Source organism: Hypoxylon fragiforme (assembly GCF_022984875.1).
Source record: "Hypoxylon fragiforme strain CBS 206.31 chromosome Unknown GGS25scaffold_3, whole genome shotgun sequence".
NCBI lineage: Eukaryota > Fungi > Ascomycota > Sordariomycetes > Xylariales > Hypoxylaceae > Hypoxylon > Hypoxylon fragiforme.
In genome coordinates, this window is record NW_026054758.1 from 728689 (window position 1) to 752132 (window position 23444).

Consider the following 23444-nt stretch of genomic DNA (forward strand, 5'->3'; position numbering starts at 1 on the left):
AAAGTGCCAACAATCTTTTTCCCAGGGCCCCTTCCAGAAGCTTGGAAGAACACCCCGCCACACTGTCACTAACCCATCTCCATGTTCTCCATGTAATCCATACTCAGTTTTGGCGCTAGTCCTGCTTTGGTTAGTATAACCTTGTCTATCGGGGAAACTACGGCATCGCGATCAGCCGCTTCCTTGAGGAGAAACAGTTGTGTCGATAGAAGGTCCAAAGGCCATGATATCAGAAGCCTGCTGCTCTATTAAAATACAAAAAGGGGGGTTAAATGAAATATCACGATTGAAATTCAGGTATACTCACAGGTTTTGTTCTGATATCCAAACAAAGAGTTGGACTGCGAAGCAGTCAAGTCACTTACCGCAGACCAGCAAGCTACCTAGTCAGGAGGATGGCGACATAATGTTTGACGAAAGAAGACGGCAGCATACAGCTGCCTGTCTTGAAATTGTGTTATAGTACCATCTAGAAGCTTGAGATATGATGATGCGACCAAGTCTTAACACTTCAGGTAAAATTAAGACAACATGGTGAAGAGTTGTGGAAGAATGATGGGATATATAAAGGTAACGCTTTCTAGTATTAGAATTCAAGATTGGCTGTGGTCGGTTTATTATTGATCAACGTCAATCTAGAATCAACTGTGGCTTGAATTAGTTAGTTATGTGTAAGCACACAAGCCACATTGTGTACATAATACTGCATGCCTCGGTATTTCACTATGGTGCTAAGTTGCATATGCGAAAGATATTAATAACACAAATGAACAACAAGAACAACAAGAAGTCTCTCTTCAACTAAGACTTTAACCTTGGAAGTTAATAAAGTACCTCGATAGAGACTCTGAGAAGTTTCCCAAATCGTCATACTAAAAGAATGACTAAAATTATGCTTAGCAGTAAAGTAAGTCTTAGCCAGAAATAAGTTTCAGCTCTCGCGATATGTGGTTGGGATCAAGATGCCAGGGACACAATCAGCATAGTAATAATCAAGGCAGTGGCTATTTCTCCCTTGTTTCTCTTGTACTCTCAACATTGAAGCAATAAAACAGGCCAACATAAAGCTTCATCTTCTACCAATGGCCAGTACAGAAAACTAGACAAGCTATGACAACGACCCTAAGAGCACCAGATAATATTTTCGGCCCAGGGGGCTAATAACGTCGCCCCGACCTCATAAGGATTCTATCTTGCTAACCATCTTTAAGACGTCGTAGTTGCCCTATCCTACATATGCTTAAAAGCTCTCCAAGCTTACGTTGGTATCCAAATCTTACATCCTTAACCTACGATTTTTCCAAGCCACATCGGCCTTGCCCTCTTTCAATACCGGCTAACGAACGTAGAGTTCATGCAAAAAACAGCCCCTTGCAACTCCATATAACTATCATCATAGCCCCCTTATCATATGGCTACCAAATATAACGTAGTCGTCAAATCTGCTCTTTTGACGGAGAGTTCTGCATTGGTTTCATGTACTAAGTACTCTCGACTACAACTCCGTTTAAGTTGCAGTGTGCCTGGTAGTCTTGTCTAAATCCCTTCCGTATCCAGAAGCTAGACTAAATTGAAGCTGGACAGGTATCAAAGTCCCAATCTGCCTTCGGTGTCGTAGTCTACATACCTACCTACCTATGGAAGGTGATGTGTACATAGTAAGTACCTACCTATGTAGATAGGGATGCTGTACTCGACATGATCCAGTGGTATTCTTTGCGCCAGTACATGTATCTCTCATGTCTAGGTACTCATTAGTTTCTAAGCGAATACAACTTGAAAGGGAACATACTGGTTTACCTGGTTTACTTGGTAGTTAAGTCTCATCGTGAACTTAAAGATCAATGTTTTTGTACACTTAGGTATCTTAATCTAGGATGGATGTATCATGATTGATCTCCTAGTTGAGGCTTGCACTCAGACCTTGATTGTGACTCGTCAAGTTGACAATTCAGAATCTAAGAGGAAAGCATTCGATTCGCGGTAGCAATTGAGCGTGTAGCATTTCTTCCAATAAACCTACTTAGGTATAAATACAGTAGTATTTTATATCAATACGAACTTGGAGTCGAGAATAACAACACGATAAGTTAAATAAAACACAAAACCGGTGTGTGTGTTTTCCTATTGCTGTTAGAAGTTGTGGATGGGGAGTAGATTCAACTCGGTTCGCCACAAGCGGAAAAGGGGAAGGCGGAGAAAAAAATAAAATGAAAAGGGGTTGTGGGGAAAGCCTCCTCACCGACCTCCAGTAGCGGACCGGACAGGAGCAACTTGTGGGATGTGTAATAAAGCAACCACCAGACCAAATAAGGTGTCCTGTTCATGGATGAAAGGGCTTCGTGTATAATTACTACAAATATGTACATCCGGCGGCTCACAACCACTGGAACGTGGTCGCAGGCTCCGAGGTAACGGTATACTACACTATATCGATCTCCAAGGTTAAAGTTGCATATCCAATGATAACTATTCATACCTGGGTATTCACAATTCTCTTGCATATTTCCCGAATTGCCATCTCGATTGACGAGGTTGCATCGATGGGATCGATCGAAATCATTCCTCTCCAACCTTGTCGTCTAATACTCGCCACACACATCATGCATCTGAATGATTTCTTCGTGATTTGATCGATTCCTATGTCGTAAGTAAGACCAGGATCAAGAAAAGGACACAAGAACACAGTACCAAGAGTTGGTTCTAGTAGACGTGCGCTTTACCTATATTGAGTTTCAGGGCGTGGACTGCCTACTAGGTAAGGTAAGTACCTCATTATTCAAACTTTGAGTAACTTCAGCAATCAAAACAATCTTGCCTAAAGAGACTCAAGAATGAGCTGGCCCAAACCGGTGAGAGGATGCAATGAATAGATAGCCCTGGAGCAAGCCGCCACGCGTTCTGAAAGTTTGCCTATAGGCTGTACGCGAGACATACGCACGCTACTTTTCCTTTTCCTTTTCTATGTCTCAATTAGCCCAATGAAAGGGCTTCTCGAGGGAACAAGTAGAACCTCAAGTCTTCCAACGTTGAACCACAGCATGCGCCGGTGAGTACGAAACCATTCGTGCAATGTAGGGGCACCGCCTATGTCGCGGCGATGAGTTCATGACTGCAAAAGAGCACAGGCACATGATGAAACATAACAGCCCAGCGTATATAGCCCTCTAGATTAGCAATCTATCCCGAGAAAAAAAGAAGGAAGAACCATAGACCTTGCCACCATGCCTACCATTGAAAACCCATCGTGATGCCTTCATACAAACCCATCCTCACCATCTCCCTCCCCAGCCTAATTCCTAGATTACCATATCCTCCCTGAAGAATTGCATACTCAGAACAACCAAACAAGCAAGGTAAAACCACGCAGCAACCCCGGGGGCAGCCTATCCGTCATCGAGATTGCGGCCATGCGCAGCGGGCCTCTGTACAAGGCAAGCAAGCTCGTCGTCGTTATCGAGCTACCTCGACGCAACAGGCCCACCACCACCATCATCATCATCTTCTTCACCGAACCAGGCCAGCAAATACTCGTTCAGCCTCGCGAGCAGTCGTTGTCATCGCTCAACGTCATCACTATCACTCAACGCCAGCATGCCCCCGGGTCGACGACAACCCCCCCCCCCCCCCCCAAAAAAAAAAAAAAAACCTCGCCGCAAACTAACAGCTCTCGCTCTGTGCAGTCTTTACAAGGAGTCTAGCTTCCAGCACCGGCAGCAGCTGCCGGTCGAAGCCATGCTAGGTACTACACATAGAATTAGTAGCGACATTAGCTAGTGTGGTGGTGGTGGTGGTGTCAGTATCAGTAGGAGTAGGTAGACCGGGCAGGTACTGTACATCTTCGCCAACTTCGACGTTTCCCAGGCCCGTTTTTTTTTACACAGCTACCTACATACCTAAATAACCTACAGAGGAACGTTGGTCCAACTAGTTAGTTAACAACTACAGTACGAAGCAAGTAATCTAACTATCTGTAACTGGGTGGTGGTAAGGTATGCATTATCACGTGATTACCATTTGGGGCAACGACGGTTATGGGTTGTTTTTTTTTTCGGTGCATATATTAGATTTCTAAAGTATCGTTGTTACCTGTTATTTTTATACAATTGAATACTGGGAATAGAACTAGAGAGTAGATAGGTATTGATCTAATGTAGGTACATACGAGAATGAATCTGGTATCAGAGCCTCTGGTTGAATGAAGCTAGCCTAGCCTTAAAGGGTAAGCCGTGGTGAACGGTGGGCCCGAGATTGGTTGGAATTGTCGAGCATACACTATCTGGTAATGGTGATGGTGGCGGCGATGGTGACGACGACGGCGACGGCGGCTAGTGGGGCCAGTTTTTCTTCGTCGTATTCATCGTGTTCATGGTGAGCTGTGTAGCTGGGCGGGCGAGCAGAGCCGGGAGATTTGCCGGGGCGTTGAGAATGTGGGTTTGCGGATTAAGAAAGACTACTCCGTGATTTTGATTTCTTGAGTTGATGGTATTCATTGATTGGAAGGAAGCGAAGATTGCAGGTGGGAAAAGAGGCTATGTTGGGTTTGCGGGTATGTAGGCCGATAGGTAGGTACTAGGTAGGTTTATGGATGTATTTGAAGACACGGTACGGAGCCTCGGAGATCTCCGGTTTGTTGACGATGGAGATGGCGGAGGATCCCCGTGATGGCTGTGGGAGGGAGGGAGAAGTGGATTCGCGGGCGGATGCTGCTCCAGGAGGCTAATGCTGCGTTGCGCAGGAGGGTGGATGACAGTAATGGAGTTGCTAGGTAGCTAGTTGGCTGCCTCAAAGATGCTCAACGTTGAAGCTGATTGGAGTGCACTTGATGATACTAGAAGCTTTTTCTTACTCAGCTTAAACGCCTTGATTAGGTCTATTGTGTGTGACAGCAAGTTATCGTTAATAGTGTAAGCATCAAATCTTTACATACATAACCTAGGTACCTATAACTATTGGTATATTCATTGATATAACATCTAACGCCCCTTACAATGTTTATTACCTAACCTAGTAGCTGATAAAGTCAGAACGGGCAAACCCTAATGGCCCTTTAACCAACATGGCTGGAAATATTGAATATCTATCGCGTATGGAGCTGAGTGACACCAAGAGGTGCTACCAGCCGCGGATGCAAGATGCCTATTCAGATCCTGCGAGGTCTTGCCATGCAAGGAGAAGCCTGTCACTGTCACTGCGAGTGGTTCGGTTGGTAGGACAACCGAGGTATCGAGGCTGGAGAGGTGGTAAACAAACTATGTATATCTAGAAGAATCAATATGTAGCACCGGCGTTTACCAACGTAGCAGCTTCGACTGGATTATGTATTTGTCTCTGCTGCCTACCTATGTAGGTAACCTAGGTAGTTAGGTAGGTCAGATCTGGGTTTGCCATAATACATGACAATAAATGTTTGGCCGAGTACTTCAATGTTGAGATTTAAGATTGTCTAAAGCGATTTGAACTGCAATGCTATCTGGCTTGTATAGTTGGTGGCTTCACGTTACATGCCCTTAGTCATATGACAAGCGTTACTGACGCTTACTCACCTATTCCTATCATGGAGCTACGAGACTTTGTTGATGATATTACGAGGAGGTAATCTTAGAATGTTGCAAGGACTAATTTGTTCGTATTTTGCTAGACATGAAAGAAAGGCGAGAGTAACTACAGTTGGCGAAAATTAATCCGGGTATATCCGCTCTATAACGTATTTACACCTGCATACGAATTATGTACATATTTGGAAGTTTCGCTAATGTTCTAGATTTCACATGAAAGATAACTACAAGATGACAAGATCCTAACTAGTGGGAGGGCATACGACGTTCATTATTATTATTATTATTATCATTAATAATGAAACAAGTGAGGGGAGCCGAATATGCACGGGACAAGATTTATCAACCAATATTCACGTGGTATTGGAGACGATCAACATCTTAGATTCTATCGAGCCTTAGGATAATAATTTGTGCTAATAAGCTAAATAAGACTGGCAATAAACTCCACTTCGTTTATGTAAGATCTGGGGTTCCTGCATACATATCTTAAGCTGCTAGGCTGACCTACGTACCTACTAGGTAGGCACGTACATAATATTGTATGGCATGGCGCCAGCGCGCCCTGTTAATGCTCCCAGGATCTCAGAAGAAAAAAAATTTACAACGGCCATCCTGGTGCAAATGTCGTAGGGCCGATATTTGCATCAAGCCAGGGGGGTTCACTTGTCAAGGTGGCTTAGTGTTTCTCAACTGCCACCTGGGGTAATGGGGGCGAGGAGAGCTACTTAGCGAATAGCGAGACAGGAAACGGAAAAGAGAAGCCACATTTCTGGCGTTCGGCAGCCGGCATATCGTCTCCAGACATGCAGCGGATGCCTGCATTGCGGCACGTTTTATTGCCCCTTGCGTACCTACACTATCTAGACGCCGCCCAGACGGACCTTGCCTTGGAGAAGAAGGAGGGGGGGTAAAGAGATCAGCAAGGGCTCCGAGGATAGAGGGAAAGATAGGTCACTTTGTCAGCTGTTAGAATGTCGAATGGCGATAGAACGTCTCACACTAGACTGTGAGAAACGATAGGAACCAGCTCGGACGAAGGTATGGGTGCTGGTTAAACACAGCCTGCCTTCATGTTCCAATGAGGTATTCCCGATCCCAGGACAGTGGTCTCGAACTCGAGGCCGTCGACGCCGATGCCGTTGCTACTTCACATGGGGGGACATGGGGAAAGGAGAGGGTCTCGGCTCTATGGGGCCATCCACGAACCAGGAACGCGGTCGACAGTCAGGGCTAAGATACATGAGTAAGAGCCGATAAATTTATTGCCTTGGCAGGCACCATTCAAAAGAGAGTGACTCCCTATCGGTTTTTATTTCACTTCCTAACTACCTCCGGGAGAGCTCGGTCCGAGTGTTAAGTAGTAGAGAGAGAAACCTTTAGCAACAAGGCCATGCATTGTGGCGTGCCAATGAAAGGTCTTCGAAGCTTGCGTGGCGACGTTTCTTCTTTTCTTTCCATGCAACTAATGTCGATGCTAGCTTACATATGTATGTATGCAGCCCCGGTTCCTGGCCTTAGTAGTAATTGGGGACGACCCCATCAGAAAAAAACGAGAGGAGGAAGCCATGGCTATTAAAAAAACGGGAAGTTGCCGATTGGATAGCTGTCTTCACGTCACTTTTCACGCTGTCAGTTCCCGAGACAGAAAAGCTTAGTGTCTTTCCCCCACTGAGACTCAAGGGGACATGACTCCTAACTATCGATGGCATCTTGACCATGTGTGATACCCTGGCTAGGTGTTATTGCGTTGGTAATTAGATATATGTAGGCTGCATGGTGTTAGGTAGTCGAGAACGAACATGTACAATACAATACAAGTGGTAGTTATGTAGTTAGTTTCTAGTACTGTCACCTAAACATCCTAGACTTTCAAATACTGGGTAAGCCAGGTTGTCCCACTTTATCGATGCACCCATAAGAGTCTCGGCACGCCATTCAGCTTCTATCACTGATCTATACATTAAACGCGAATACACGCGAACACGAAACATGGTGTCACTCGTCGATGGCAAAAAGACGAGGTTCGTCAATACGGTAATGCTTGCGTGGAAAATCATACGGCAGTGTTGGACTCGATGCTAATCGTCATGAGTAGAGTCTTGGATCGGGGGTTTTGACCAAAGACTTGTCTCTTTTGTTACCTCGATCACAATCTCTTATCAATACTCCTCCTTCCTTTCACACAATTGTCCCTTTGTTGGCTTACAGATAGAGTAATAGTAATATTTCCGTAGGACAAACGGAACTGAGGCGGAGCAAGATGCTTGATCTGTTGGGGGAGTTGGCCTGGTTAGATTTTCTCGTGGCTAGACCTCGGTTGGTACAGTAGTCGTAACAACCCAAGGGGACTTAGATTGGTATATGTAATTACCAACCTGGGTAACTAGTAAATAGCTAGCGTTTCCCGTAGACCTGGAACGTCATTGATGTGACCCCTGGAAAGAAAGAAAAACGCAAGGAGTAATCCGGCAATGATGCATATGAAAAGAAATGACGCAGACCTGGTAAAAAGGAGAAAAGCTACGTAATGAAAGGTTCTGACAATGGGCGAAAGATGAGTTCCAGAATACGCCAAGGTTCTAGGTCCCATGGCCGGTTTGCCTCGATTTTCTCGAAACGGACGCGGGAAAGGTTCTGATTTGCTGCTTGTCGTGAACGATCATTTCGAAATCCTTAGGGGTTCGCCGGGGGAGGTTGGGACCATCCTGCGATCCGATCTTTAAGAACTGGAAGACCCTGAAAACCGGGTGTGGACGCACAGACAGCCGACAGGCTGGTTAATTGATAGGCTGAGGAACCCGGCTGCCCGGCGAGCTATCAAAAGATGCCGACGTAGAGGTAAGTTAGGTACCTACTACCTACCAACGTGGATGACAGGGTCTTTATAAGAACTATTCCAGGGTTCTAGGTTGCTTCCAATGGTTCTTATCATACATAGTAACATAGGGAGTACGTGCAAGGGGGGAACAGCATGCCTTTGTATTTGGGGTTAACGAACTATGCGGCTCAGCGGGCACAAGGTGAAGTTGGGGGCGTTATTGCGCCGCATGAAGTTGGGCTGAGGTGATATGTACAAACTTGTTATGTACCTGGGTAGTTACATACCTATTATCTCCTCGTCTTCATTACAGGATAATATACATACATACATATGTACATACATAGTCGAGATGGTAACATCCGCTGCATGTTGCGTTTCTCGCGTTAGGTGGCTAAGAACCAAAGTACCTTGATCAGCGGGTCTGCAATGCAACTACTCGTGATCTACATGAAATGGATGCATTAGGTACATACCATCACTCCAGTACCGTAGGGGGCAGTCAGATTTATCATTTGCCGGACCTAGTTATCCTAAAAGTTGGGCTGTGACATTGATTAGATCCGATTGGCGCTTCTCGAAGATTTCTATGTTAGGTAGGCAAGTAGTGCGATTCGCCAAGGACTCCGGCAAGGTCGGTGCCGTCTTTGGAAATGAAATGAGAAGAAAACTTACAGTAGGCTTCCAGTAACATTAGGGGCATAGCACGGGATTAGAGGAATAGCCCTGGAGGGAATATGGGAATATGGTGATAGACTATAGTGTAGTTAAGACTTCAAACTGTAGGTCCTCTTCACATCATAGTACTACCATAGTACGGTACTGTAGATGCTTCCGCTCGCTGCTCATCGGAGCCACCGTTTTGGGGGTCTGTACGATCGAGACGCTACCTATGCATGCATGTTTCACGTCTAGCCATTGATCATGTATGCCGCCATTAGAACCTGACGACTCACATCAAAACTCCACTACTACTACCCCTCCTACCAGCTCTGTGTTTGATTCTCTATGCGAGGAATCCTTGGGGGATGCTTTGTATGCGCCGGCCAAGAAACGTATATACTGTATATCATATGTAATATGTAATATGTAAGAGATGTGTAATGTGTAGTGCTGTCTGTAGGTATCCATATGTACTCGGCTCGGGAGGGCAATCATAGACCTGCAGAGGACCAAGTTGCGACCTTTGTTCCCGTGACTGATATCGAGTATATACATACATACATACATACATACATACATACATACATACATACATATATGTATGTATTACACATGTGCATACACAATCTATATGTGTATATGTATAAGTAGGTATGTAATGTATAGTAACCGACATGTCCATATCTCCATCTAGTAGGTACCTAGGTATGTAACCACGTTGGATGGATGGATAGGGGTCACTTGACGTATTACAAAAAAGCGGAGCGAGTTGAGCGAGGGTGTGATGCGAGATGCTCACGAGGCTTCTATAGCCTTGTTCCCGTGACGATTTCTAATAACTAATAAGTATACAGTACGAGGAATGAGACGAGATAGATAGTTATATGTAATCGGTGAAGCTGGATTTCTATTTTGTTCTGTAATTTTGCTTGTGACCATGGAGGCCATGGAGGTTGGAATGTGTAAGATACGTTAGGTATAGCAGGTAACGTAGGTGTAGGTATGGATCATATAATTGAGATTGATACCTATCTATTACATATTTACCTTCTACCTTAACCTCTAATAAGCTGTCATAGGTCACCAGACCTATGTAGATATGTAGGTTGGTAGGTAGATAACCAAGGTATGTGGTAACTATTATGGTATGTATCCATGGATGTATTCAGAGATCTAACTAGCCATCGGTAAATATGCATGGCTGGGGAGCTCACGTGTAGGTAAGCATGTGTGGACTCGCGAATCTTGGGCGCTTTGTTATATTTCCGTTGAATATAGCCAGCATTGCTATAATTGATATCATAGTCTTATGTTGGTTGGTGTTTGTTTTGATGGATTTGGGTGTTTGGTGTTTGATAGTGTAGTTTTTGCGTAGTTTTTTTGTAGCGTGTGATAGTCTGAACTTTTCTTTTTTTTTATTGCCCTCTGCACAATGAAACATTTCAATGGAGGTTTTTTTTTCTAATGATGTCGATTTACGTACATAACCTACATAATATGGTAGGTAGTACAGAGTAGTAGGTAACTAGTAACTTGGAAATTACATAGAATGCAAGTTCAATCATTCATTGATGTTAGTTACCTACATTAGTGGTATTAGGTACATACATGTACGGTAATAATTACAATTGCCGCTTGCGCCACACTGTGTGACATACAAGGTTAGGAGGCCTTAGGGCTGGCCTATGCACCATGCACCCCTGCAACTTTTGAATAGGCCAATTAATGCTCCGACCACAGTGCAGGTCAACCTCGAAATGTCCTAATCTCATTCCATCTCGTATGCATTTTGACATACCTAAGACGTATGTAACCTTATCAACAATTAAGGTCGCGACAATGTATTGCTAACATGCGAGGACATGCGAGGATTCTAGGTAACAAGTCACAATCTAAAGTAGTCATTAGTACTAGGTAGTCATTAGTAGTCATTACACCTATTGCGACTTCCAAGTTACCCGTAGCTAGCTAGTTTGCTAGCTGCATGTTTATAATACATAACAGGTAGTAGGTACTAGACAGATAACTGCTAACTACCTACAACCTAGTAGCTACCTAGTATCTATCTAGGGTTAGTCTTGGTGCACAGTCCACATGCCCACCCACGGATAGCTCCTTTTTACCTCTAAGCCAATGAGTCTTCTTTAAGCTTCTGACATTTTGTTTTCATGTTAATAACCAGTAGTACTAGCGTCTCTCCCGTTCCCCGTCCCCCGTCAACTATCCATCTACGGTAACCATACTCAATTAGTCCCCGTAGCCCCTGGCCTATCTGGGAACTTTTCCAAAGCCAAGTTTCCATGCCTTCTGTTTATGTATAGAAAAAAAAAACTTCTAGCTCGACGTCTTCTCTCTCTCTGTTTTTTTCTATACATAACTACTACATACATACCTTTTCCCCATATATGTTACATGCAACAATACTTTGTACGTTGTCCTCCCTGGTAACATATTGCAATATCGAATCATCGATTTGGATCTGTGTTTTTCGATCTCCTCCTCATCATCTTGCGGGCTTCTCCGAAAGTGCCTATTGGATTTCAGTGGTCATTGGGATATCACTCCTCATTGTCTATCTAGACTTTTGATTGGCTTCAGACCCCAGTCCTCTGCCTTATACATACATATATCTCACATACGAGATAACCCCCCCTAAGCCCTCAAACGGCAAACACCTACATATCATACTACGTACATAAGCACTTCAACATTGAAGTGCCCTAAAGGTTAGTCAGCTTTAAGCTAGTTATTGTTGTTCTTTGCAAGTACTTGATTTCCAGGTTTACTTTGCCCTACCTTGCGTTACCCAAGTGCCTTACCTACCAGACCCTACCTACCTGTCTACACATTGTCTGGTCCCCAGCACCCAGCACCCAGCACCCAGCAACCAGCAACCAAAGCACCCCCAATCTAGCACGCGGCTTTCCCTCTAAGAGATTTAGAGTGGTGGACAATCCCGCGGCCTTGTCCGCCTACCGATCTTTATTATTATCTTATTTGCTCTGACCAAATCAGTCCCAATCACTTGGTCTAGTCGACCCTTTTTGTCGTCATTCGTCATTCTATTCATTCCGCTGAGACCCTCTCTTTGGCTAATCCAGGATCGCGAAAGGCTCCCCGGTTGATCCATCACCCAGTGGACTGTTAAGTGCCCATTTACACCCTTGCCAACTGCATTACCCCCTACAATCTTGGCTACGTACCTAGTAGGTGGGAAATCGGATTATTGGGCCTTAACATTTTGCGCGTCGCGTACGAACGTATGAACACAGCCTCTGGGCTCTAGCCTTTTATCTTAGCCTCTGCCTCTCTCTCCACCAAGTCGCCGCAAAACTCAGCTGGCCCATAAGCCTCCTTTTTATTTTATTTTATTATTTCTCTTTGACTTTATTTTTCCCTCCCTTACCAAAGTTTGTGGGCCAAAGCAATTTGACTTTCGGAGGGTTCTGTCAACAAGCCCAGCCCAGCATCCAGAATTAAACATTCGTTTATTTTGGTGGAAGTGGAGGAGGAACAATAGGAATAGGGAAATAAATAAAATAAAATCAAGTCAAGTAAACTTGTTTTTATTTATTTATTTGTTTATTTTTTAACGGACAAGCAAAAAAAGAAGTTGAAAGGGGAGAAAAACCAAAGCAAAGCAAAGCAAAAAAAAAAAAAGGAAAAGGAAGAAAAAAAGAAGAGAAAATCCTAACTTACCTAGGTTGGGGGGTCCCTGCGGTCAAACCCGCATTTCTTCGCCGCCTTTTTCATCAAACCTGCCCTTCCGCTGCTCGCTACAGGCCCAAATACCAAATTCTTCTCCACCGCATAACTTCAAGACCAGGTCCAAAGTCCCCTTTCCAGAGGTTGACAACCTATCATATATCTTCATATATCCTATACCTTCTTATACCTCATATATCTCATATACCTTTTATATCTTAAAAGGGGACATTTGGGACATTTAGGCGACCTGGTACACGAGAACCTCTCCTATTCGATATTTTTGATCTTCCTTGACGGCGTCCTACCCGAACCTAAAACCTTCGGCTTCTTGCATTCTTTTCCCCCTGCAAGGTCAATCCTGCCTGACTTTTCCAACCAACCAGTCATCACATCTTCGTCCTAATCCCATCCATATCGAGTCTCGATACATACTTGATTCTCTGCTATCTATCCTCTACCTACCTACCGACCCTTGACGCTCAAGCCATAGTTGTGTTTTTGCGAGGAGCTTGCGACCATTCTACCTCTTCCTTCTCCTGACGACGCTTTGTCTCTGACTGAACTTTCCGTAGAGACTAAAGGTAGAACAGGTCTCGAAATCTGATACGGATATCACTCAGGCGTTTCGGCCTATCTATATACGCGTAGAAAGGGAGCTGCAGCCTGCTGGCTCCCCACAGCAGCAGCTGCACCCGCCCTCAATAGTAGTATTGTGGCAACCATGAATCAACAACACGATATGTATTACGACTACTCGTCCACCACGAACCGGTCGCCGGGATCGTCGAGACAGGGTTATGCCACCGTTGGCCTGCCCTCGAGCCTAAGTGGTAATCGATCGGGACAAAGACCTATCGAGTCGCTTGGCCAACACATGCAATCTTCTTCCATATACGGACATGATGATAGACTCGGTGGTGCTTCGGGTTACGACGCGTTGTCTAGGTTCGATCGAGTTGCACCGAGTGCTATGCAATCTGGTTATATGTTAGAGAATAGTCAAACTTGGGGCTATAACGGCGGAGTTGCCACAATGAATGGTCCTATGAATGGTAATGGCAGATTAGCAGTCAGGGGTGTCAATCGCCGGGCCGCTCTTCCAACGGTAAGTCATCTCTACAACTTCCTTTTTCTTCCCTCACTTGGAACTACGGATAGTATAGTTGCTGACTAGTATCTAACTCTAGACGTGGACCGACCAATCTGGATTGGGTGTTCATTCGATGCCTCAGTTATATGATCCTAGCATGTCGATGAATGGAAACGAACACGATCTTGCAGGTATGGCCGGTGCCGCAGCGGATACACGAGGAATGATGGCTACCCCAGGAGCCAGCGACTCGGAACAACTCATCCCAACAGCTATTGTCATCAAGAATATCCAATTTCAGTGTCGAAAGGAAATCCTTCAAGGTCTCATGGCTTCCATGAACCTCCCCCAACCGTATGCTTTCAACTATCATTTCGATAAGGGCGTGTTCCGTGGACTCGCGTTCGCCAACTTCTCGACAGCAGAAGACACTGCTCTAGTAATTCAAAAGATGAATGGATTAGAGGTTATGGGTCGAAAGTTGCGCGTTGAATACAAGAAGATGTTACCGCAGGATGAGCGCGACCGGATTGATAGAGAGAAGCGCGAAAAACGAGGCCAGCTCGAGGAGCAACACCGAGCACCACTTCCCATGCACCAGCAGAGTGCGTTGCAGGCTCTCGGTGTCAGTGTCAATAAGCAGCCAAGCAATTCGCCTTTGCGTAAGTTTTACCCTTCAGATGATTAGTTACTTTGTAAATACCGTTGCTAAACAAGTTCACAGGTGATGTTGACCTGAACGATCCAACTACTCTCGAATTCTATACACAGCTTACTCTCTTTAAGAGTGACCCGTCCCGCGAAGTTCACATCTTCTCTCCTGATGTGACTCCCGAGCAGCGTCGACAGATACATATTCTTGCCCATAATATGGGGTTGGAACACAGATCCGTTGGCGAAGCTGATCGAAGACAGATCCAGATTATGAAACGGCCGCAGAACTCGCCTCCAATCCACGCGCAAAGCCAACTACCGAACGTGTCTTGGGAAGATCACAGACGTGGACTTAGCCGTGCTGCTACATATGACTTCACCGAATCTCGCATCGGATCTAGCGCGTACCATGCCCTCGGTAGACAGGGGCCTACATTGGAGCTGCCTGGTAGCCCCGAAAATGGGATACCGAACAATCTTAGAGCAGCTAAGAGCTTTGCTGATTTGCGCACACACAGCCCAAGCCCTGCGCCCTCGGGCTCTAGCTATGTTGGTCTTGGAAATGGTTTAGGAGCACGTTATGGTGATTTCTCCCAGACTTCGCTGACCACTCCACCCAATTTAACCCCAACGTCAGGTCAAAATGCTGCCTCCAGCACCGAAGCCTTGTTGACGAGCAATATGAACTCTATGAATCTAGGGTATGACTCCAATGGTCCTCACATGCGTGCTAGAGATACCCCGGGAGCCATTGGAAGTCAGAGACCAGGTGCAAATGGAACGGCCAACCGCAATGCTCCTGACCGACAGCCACGCGGCCCGGAATGGAGCGAAGCCGGACAAGGTTTCGGCGGGCGTAGCCGTGGTCATATGCAAAGGGGCAGCGGTTAGTATTCGGTTTAAGTTCACCATTTGGTTGCCACGGATGCTAATTCAGGCCTTACAGACTCATCCGACGCAGGCCGTAGCTCTGGAACTGCTCGTTTCCACTGATCCACCTCAACTTAGAAAAAAACAGACTAGTAGGAGAAGGTTACCTATACAGAGAGCAGCTTATATTATGCTTCACGAAAACCTGGTCACCTCATGATGGTCATCCAACCACCAACTGCCCTAGTCTCTTGCACGCCGCCATGCCCTGGATTAATGTTTCAAGATTAACAGAGATGTACTACGGTATCAATGATCTTTCAAGCCCTCAACCTTCTTGGTATCTCACCCCGCTGGTCTCGATAATGAGCGTTGGGTCTCGGTCATTAGAAGCATATCCCCAACGAGAGACGACTTATGACATAGACTTATTGCCTTCATTAAACTGACGCTACGGTTCGGCGCCTGTCGCAACACGATTCTCGCACACTCAGTCGATGTATAAACTTCGACATGCATTTTTATGTTTTTGTTTTTTTTTTCTCCTCCTATGATTCGTTTGCTCTGCTTTGAACTAATATGGTCTTGTAATATGACATTTGATTTTGGATTACTTGTTTTATTCGATTTCGACTACACTTTCTCCGGCCGTCCTGGATTGGGAAAGAAATACAGATCACGGAGTTTGCGATGGTGAAAGGTTGCAGTGTTGCATGGAAAAGAAAAGTTCAAGGGGAACAATGATGCACATCGTTCCAGTTTTACAATACCCTCTTCACGATGATCGACAAATGAACCATCTCTCGATACACCATACAGCAATTTATGGGCGACCATTCACGGCATCACGACTCAAACTCCTATACCCTCTGAGGTGTCTTGAGGTCTTGACGGCTTCCGAGGAGGTGTCAAGCCTGAAGAACCTCTTTACGATGGTTACGCTGTTATGACGCACATGCACATCACTAGATGGCAACGCAATGCTGGCCGGCCATTTGGCTTAGGCGACTCCCAACTAATAAACTGTTCTCGAAGAGCATCTACGGGGACGTCCTTGGCGATGGGGCCAGCATGGCTTCGGAGCGATTGGAAACGACGAACGAAGCGATGAAGACGAAGACAGCAAGAGTAAAAATTTCGTTGCTGAGTTAGGAAACTTTGTTTTCACTGGAGGACAGAACAGAGAACGAGGTGAGACGGAACACAAGAAGAAGATCTGATAAAATTACTTGCATTTGTATATGGTTGTTTAGGCCGCATTGATCGAAGCTGTTTTGAAGCTGTTTGTTTTTGGTTTTTCGTCTTTTCCTCCTTAATCGGATATTTGCGACCTCCACTCTGCGTTATTCAAACTCGCTGCTATCCGTCTGGCAAGTCTCAACCGTCAATGGAGATACGTTCTCGTTCGGGAGGTTGCGGGGAGGCTCAGAACTTTTGTCTCCTGGGTGAGAGAGGAGGGATTAGTCAAGGAATGAGGAGAGACACTCGCTATAGGCGCTCTGCTGCAATACAGAAAAAGTACTTGATCGTTTTTAACTTGATACTCGAAAGTTGTTAGTGAGTGAATATGTGACGCAGGTTTTGTACCCGAGAAAGAAATTGTCTGGACCGTTAGGTGTGAAACAGAGAGAGTGTGTGTGTGTGTGTGTTTATAGATCAGGGGCAGGGGGCTCTAGTGACATGTTTCATTTGATATGGATGTATTTGCTGAAGTATGTAACAACCTTGGAAGAAAAAACATTATAAACCAACTGACGACGCCTCTTGAATCTATGTGCCTTATGTTATCATATATAGGTATACACACAGAACCTACATATTCTTCGTTGGTCTTTCGCTGAATTAGGACTGAACTGACTGGACCTAGGCACGACGCTCTAGCTCGCCTTGGGGGCTCGAACAAGGTATGGTGCTTTTGCATCTCACCTGCTGAGGCATCGTTCTTGTAGGAGCTTTAGTTAGATAGGTACCTGGGATATAGGTAAGTCCTTTCTATTTCAGTTGCCTTTCTTTCTGACTTATTTAGGTTTCAATATTAGGTATTATGGCACCTTGTATCGTATTAGGCGAAACGAGCATAGGTAACTATGTACTAGGTACTGATCATGTTTCGGGATCAAGGCTGGCGGGTACCTGGGTGTGGTTATAGAGCGGCAGGTAGGTGCGTGATAGTAACGTCGCATGCCTACCTAATATTCCAAGACGAACATAACAGCACAGGATATGTTTGATTATTTGACATTATGTTGTGCAAGCTACCCAGCTTAAATGAAAATGGTATCTACATCTATACAGTTATACAGTCCTTTACTCACTCACAGCGCCCAACTCGTCCCCTTCGCCGCCGCCATCGACGCCGTCGACGCATCCACCCCCACCCTCACAACGCCCGAGTCCGCGCCCCTGATCTCGCCAAACTCGTACCTAAGCCCCATCTGATTAACGCGCCAATCCCGATCCCTCCGCTTCAGCGTGCTCAAGCCCTCCATCCGGACCAGCATCCACGAGTCGCAGACGTAGTACATGGCGCCCGCGATGGTGCCCGGGTCGACGGGCATGTGGGGCCAGGCGGCGAGGAGGAAGAAGGAGGCGAGCACGACGAGCACCATGACGCACAGGATCGACACGGCGAGCCACATGCACACGGTGTGCGCGAGGAAGGTCTGCGTCACGCGGAAGGGGATGTTGCTCAGTGCCACCGTGAGGAACTCGGAGAGGATCGAGGTGAAGGCGACGATGGCGAGGAAGAGGTCGCGGCGGCGGATCGCGGACCAGAGGCCAGAGAAGGCGTTGGTGGGGGGCGCGAGGAGGATCGAGCGGTGAGCTTTTTGGGGCGATTTGGCGAGGAGTTGGTAGGGGCTTAGGGTTGCGATGCCTGGGGGGGGGAGGGTTAGTTCGAGCTAGAGGAAAGACGGAAGAGGGAAGGGGAAAAGGGGGAAAACTTACTGCCAAAGAACCCGGCCCAGAAAAAGCTGATGATGACACCGACGCTGGTAAAAAGGAACCGCACACCAAACGACTCGCTGTCCATGAAATCCTCAAACGCCGTTTTGCCCCCCGTGTTGGCGTACGTCAGTATCAAAGCCAAAAGGCCGCACAACAGAAACAAGAACACTACGCGTCCCGCAATCCCGAGCATCAGGAACGGCAAGTGCTGCTTCGGCTCCGTGCGCGCAGGCTGGTTCAGCGGGTCCTTGAGATCATCATACTGGTCCGAGAGGAAGCTCTCCCGATTCCCCCTCGGCAGCTTCCCATGGAGCATGATCCCGTACTCGACCGTCCCGTTCGGGCCGTAAAAATACCCCAGCTTGAACCGCCGCTCCGCCAGCACCGACTCCAGCATCCCCTTCGGCACGCCCGCCGCCTCGTCTCCAATACCACTCCCACCACCAGCACCAGCACCGATAAGCAAGCGCCTCAGCTCCGGGTTCAGCGCCAACGCCGCGGCGCCACAGATGCTCCACGGGTTCGTCGCGACGCCGGACCTCCAGCGGCGCAGGACCACGAGGACGAGGACGAGGACGACGGCGACGGCCATGAGCGCGAGCAGCACGGCGGTGGCCTTGGCCGCCTGGTCGAACACGCTGAGCACGTACGCGCAGTTGGCGGCGGACCCCCCGCCGCGCACGCACCCCGCGCCCCGCAGGTCGAAGGCGACGGCCTCCGCGGACGCGGGCACCAGGACCGCGGAGACGAGCACGAGGAAGGAGGTGAGGAAGAGCAGGGCCTGCCCGCCCAGCAGCGAGCGCAGCGAGGTCAGGAGGGACTGCCAGCCCGAGGTGTCGAGGCAGAGGGAGTCTTTGCCGAGGGCGCCGGCGTCGGGGGTGGCGGTGGCGAGCTCGTGCCACGGCTGGAAGAGCTTGGCGTTGGTGTCGAGGATGCGGACGGGGATGGCGAGGGCGATGGCGAGGACCGTGGGCAGGAACATCCCGATGAAGTACTGCCCGTAGGTTATCGAGTAGGTGCGCACGATCACGCTGGTGCTGGTGTCGGAGCCGTTTTCGTTGTCGTTGTCGTCGGTGTCCGGGGAGGGGAGGACGGGGAAGAGGGTTGCGGTTGCGGTTGGGATGCCCGCTGAGTCCGTTTCCACGGTCACGGATGGGGTCAGGAGTACGTGCGTCTCCTGCGTGGCGGTGGGGCGGCCTTCCCAGTCTGTGAGCGTCGTCGTCTGCGGCGTCGACACGGGCTCCGGGGTCTCTGTCCACGTTGCGGTGGGCACGCCGGCCGAGTTCGTCAGCGTGGTGGCGGGCGGTGCCACGAAGGTAGGGGGTTTTGCCTGGACCGTCGTGTGGGAGACCGTCTCGGAAATGGTGACGGTGCCCGCGTTGCCGTGGTTGGTGGTGGCCGGGAGGCCCAGGGACGTCTCTGCCGGCGGCGCCTCCGAGATGGTGACGGGCTGCCCGACCTTACCGAAGTCGGTCTCGTCCTTGGAGTATTGGGGGTCGGTGGGCAAGGGTGCCATCGTCGTCGTTTTGGAGGGGCTGGCTATTTCCGTGACGACCTGGGTGCCGACGTTTCCGAAGTTCTCTTTTGCTGGCGTGGAGGTGTCAAAGAGCATGGTTTGCGATTGCGAAGCCGTAGTGGCACCAGAAGCCGTAGTAGTATCAGCACGGCCTACGATGTTAACGACGGTTATGATGCGCTTTGTACCGGCGTAGTCGGCCAACGAGGCGTTGTCGAAAGAGTCGAGGCTTCTCTTATCGAACATGTTGAAATCATTGTAGTGCAAAGGTAGGCTTTGCAGAGCATACGCCACCAGGCCAACGAGGGTTAGGATGACTATTAAGAGACTGGCCAGGAATGGCCATCTCAACGCCGATGGCCTGTAGTTTGGCCTTTCTCGTTCTATGTCCAATACGATTCCCACGTACTCGTCAGATGTGATCATCTCAGGCTGGTAGGCGGTAGGAACCCGAGTATAGTCTGTCCTCCTACTAGACAATGACCGGTCATCTCCATAATATGAGGAGCTCTCATACTCTTGGCTGGGTCGACGAGAAACATCGTAATGGCTACTACTATCGTCTGGTGAGCTTCCTAGGTTGTGTTGTGGCTCATCTGCTCGGTCTGCAGTGTTGGTGAAATTTTGTTGGGTGTCTAGATCCCCATTTGTTGCATTTGACTGAGGAAGGGCATCGAAACCTGCTCTCCCAGCAGGCGTCGTCGTTGTGATGTGCGACATGATATCCACTTTTCTTCTTCACCTTTGGTTAATAGCCCGATGTCTTCCAACTCATGGCCAAAAGCAGGCGAAGTACTCTTTTTTTCCCGGAAGAGGTTTCCAAAAAATCTTTAAGTTGAATAAAGAGCACCCGCTCCATTAGGCGGTATGATATTAAGAAGAATAATAATAATAATAATAATAATAATATGGGCATCATTTCCTTCATAACCTGTGAATAATAGCGTGGCGAAGGATAGCGGTTGCAGCGCTGCCGCAAGTGGATCGTAGGGCTATCGAGAACTCCATATTCGTCGGCCTCAGTGGCTGGGTGCGCTTGGCAGCCCTCAGCTACCAGTACTAAGAGATTAAGATGTCAGCAGCGATCGTTATGCTAACCAATGAGCCAGGTAGCTAGGCAGCTTCAGAAGCCCCGAATTTCTAAATAAAGCTTGTCCAGCTAAGCTACCATACTACCATATGCCGATCAGCAGATGGTGCTGACGAGGCGGCCGGGGTAGGTGTCACATCGAGATCTACATACCGGCACCCCGCCCCCCCGGTTCCGTTTCCGCTCCCGTTCATCGTTGCAACGTAAGGTTCATGGGTTTGTTTGTACATGGAAGAATGTTTCGATGCTTTGAAAGTTATGGCTTCGGTAGAAATATGGTAAAAAATAATGGTTATAAAAAAAGGACAAAAGTTCAAAGGCAGCAGATTAGGTCAAGACGCCAAGGAGCTAAAGGGGGAAAAACAAGACGAACATGGCATGAAACTTCGTATGAGGAGGCATCAATATTGCACATCCCTGGAATCAGGATAGGCTGCCATGCGGCTGAATAGCATCCCATGGATGCAGGTCATCCTACAGATCGCGAGCTATATTAGCGCGGGATACTCTATGGTTCAATACCAAGCATTATACGAGCAACGCGATGGTTTATAAATATAATAAATATAAGTCCTAGGCAGGAGGTAAATATGCAAAGGAACGTGCGTATATTTTCCCATCGATCACCATCAGCACACCACAAACACCCAACATGACCCCTTCGTCGAACTGTGTCTTGAAGATCAACGCAGTTGCTCAATTCTGGCGTGATCAATCAGCCAAAGCGATCAAGATTCATTGAGAATAGTGTACCTAGGTGTTTATCTAGATGTTTATCTAGCAGCCTAGGCACTAGGTATGCATGTCAGTGAGGCGCATTCACAGCCAGACCCACCAAATAGTCCGAGATAATGCCCACGTAAGTAGGCATATATCTAGTTAACCCCAAAAATCTTTAAATCTAGACGACCGTCCGCTAGTTAAGCGCCCTGTAGTCGCTGGTGATACACTGGAGGGTGGGAGTTGTGTAGAAAGGCGGCACGGAGTCAAAGAAAAATGGTTAAAAATGAAAATAAGGAGGGAGAGAGAAAAGGGGGCCGAGAAAGGCATGATGTAGTACCCGTAAGTCCACTGGCCGACGACAATGGTGCCGCCGTCGCAGGCAAGGATCCAGATGGGCACTTCGGGGTTCTTGGGGGCCTCGTCTTATCGTTAGAACTGGTCAATGGTGGTAAAGGGGCTGGTCACGCTGGTGGTAGAAAGCGCACTGCTTATAATAGGCGGCACGGGCGTACTTCTCGAGGTCGCCAGAACGGAGTCCTTGTCTGCGTGTTGACGACATCCTGGCTAACGCTGCTGAACAGAGCCTTAAGATACCAGGAAAACATTGTACCGGAACAATATGACAGACCCTCGGGATCGGGGCCGACCAGAGACTTCATCTCGAGCACGTGGAAAAGCTCATCGGAGGCGCGGAGCCAGCCTGAGTGTCTCGTTTGGAAAATGGCTGAAAGGCCGGGAGTCAAGTCAATGATCTATGCGAGGAAGACGAAGATCTCACTAGTCCCAAGCACCCCCTTCCAGCGCCCACAGATGTAACGCTCATCCCGATAATACCCCCCATGATAGATCATGGCTTGGACAAGAGTTAAGGAGCGGGAAGAGGCCCAAGTCGCCCACGAGTTTTGGCATTCCCTGGAGTAACTCGAGAATATAGCCAGCACCGTGTCAGGTAAGTGGTACCTCCAGAGCTACCCAGTGCTAATGCCACCTCCACATTGAACTGCCCCACACGTACACACCAAGCGAAGAAAAGGAGCCTCATATTTAAGGCCACAACTGCAGCTCCCTACCTCGTTACCCGCCATCCTACCGAAGTTAAACTTATAGGTCCCCGTAAACAGCATTCTATCACTTCCTGGGTGAGAACTCAGAAACATGGGATTTCACCCATGTTGGCTCAGTGGTAAGGTGCGAACACCACCATGCGGCTCCCTTATAAAGTGCGGGTTCAGAACGAACACCACTGCGGGACGCCCAAAGGTGCGGGTTCAATCCTACCACACACCCTTTTGCCTTTTTTTTTTTTTTTTCTTTTTTTTTTTTTTTAGCAAGCACCTTACACAACACAGTACCAGGGTATGTATGCTTATAAAATGAAGCTATTCATACATACGTACTTGAGGCTCCTCCCATTTTATTAAAATTTATAAAACCTTGTATCCTGATTTTCACCAACAAGGAAGATGCCAGGCTTATACCCACCGAGCAATTAGTACCTAGACATGCTTCTAGCGTTACGAGGTGGTCTCTAATCAGCAATTTTGGCGAGTTTCGTATAAGCTCAAGCCCTCGTAGTTGATTATGACGTCGCATGAACGGGGTGTGGAGCTCTGTATCGCGTATCTGTTGGTAAGGGTCCTCGACATATCAACCATGGATCGATGCGGCGGGAATAGCAAGCCTAGGAAGAAGGTAAGTTGTCGATTCGGTCGAGGTCTCTTTTTTGGAGTATCTCCTTGTCTCTTGGTAAGCTCGAATGCCTTCCTGTAATGTGAGATGAATATATCATTCGCCTCCGGCTTGCG

The 23444-nt window shown here is 47.5% G+C and overlaps 2 protein-coding genes across 2 annotated transcripts; one reads left to right on the forward strand and one right to left on the reverse strand.

The window, feature by feature from the left end:
• Positions 1 to 13471: 13471 nt before the first annotated feature.
• GGS25DRAFT_519119 (uncharacterized protein) lies at positions 13472 to 15487 on the forward strand (the record flags this gene model as incomplete). The annotated part of the gene is made up of 4 exons (XM_049263646.1): positions 13472 to 13855; positions 13938 to 14502; positions 14565 to 15380; positions 15441 to 15487. 4 exons carry the CDS (start codon positions 13472 to 13474, stop codon positions 15485 to 15487), a joined length of 1812 nt encoding a protein of 603 aa, XP_049118592.1.
• Positions 15488 to 17217: 1730 nt separating this feature from the next.
• Positions 17218 to 19002, reverse strand: GGS25DRAFT_480131 (uncharacterized protein). The gene is made up of 3 exons (XM_049260055.1): positions 18311 to 19002; positions 17391 to 18239; positions 17218 to 17345 (listed from the first exon to the last, which is right to left on the reverse strand). The coding sequence occupies exons 1-2, from the start codon at positions 18900 to 18902 to the stop codon at positions 17680 to 17682; spliced, it is 1152 nt and encodes a 383-aa protein (XP_049118593.1). The 5' UTR covers positions 18903 to 19002; the 3' UTR covers positions 17218 to 17345; positions 17391 to 17679.
• Positions 19003 to 23444: the final 4442 nt, after the last annotated feature.

Excerpts from the sequence above, each read along its gene's own strand:
- GGS25DRAFT_480131 (XM_049260055.1), bottom strand. The coding sequence starts at position 18,902 with ATGGCCGTCGCCGTCGTCCTCGTCCTCGTCCTCGTGGTCCTGCGCCGC. Across the intron at positions 18,240-18,310 it reads CTGGGCCGGGTTCTTTGGCA|GCATCGCAACCCTAAGCCCC; the intron begins GTAAGTTTTCCC and ends TCCCCCCCCCAG.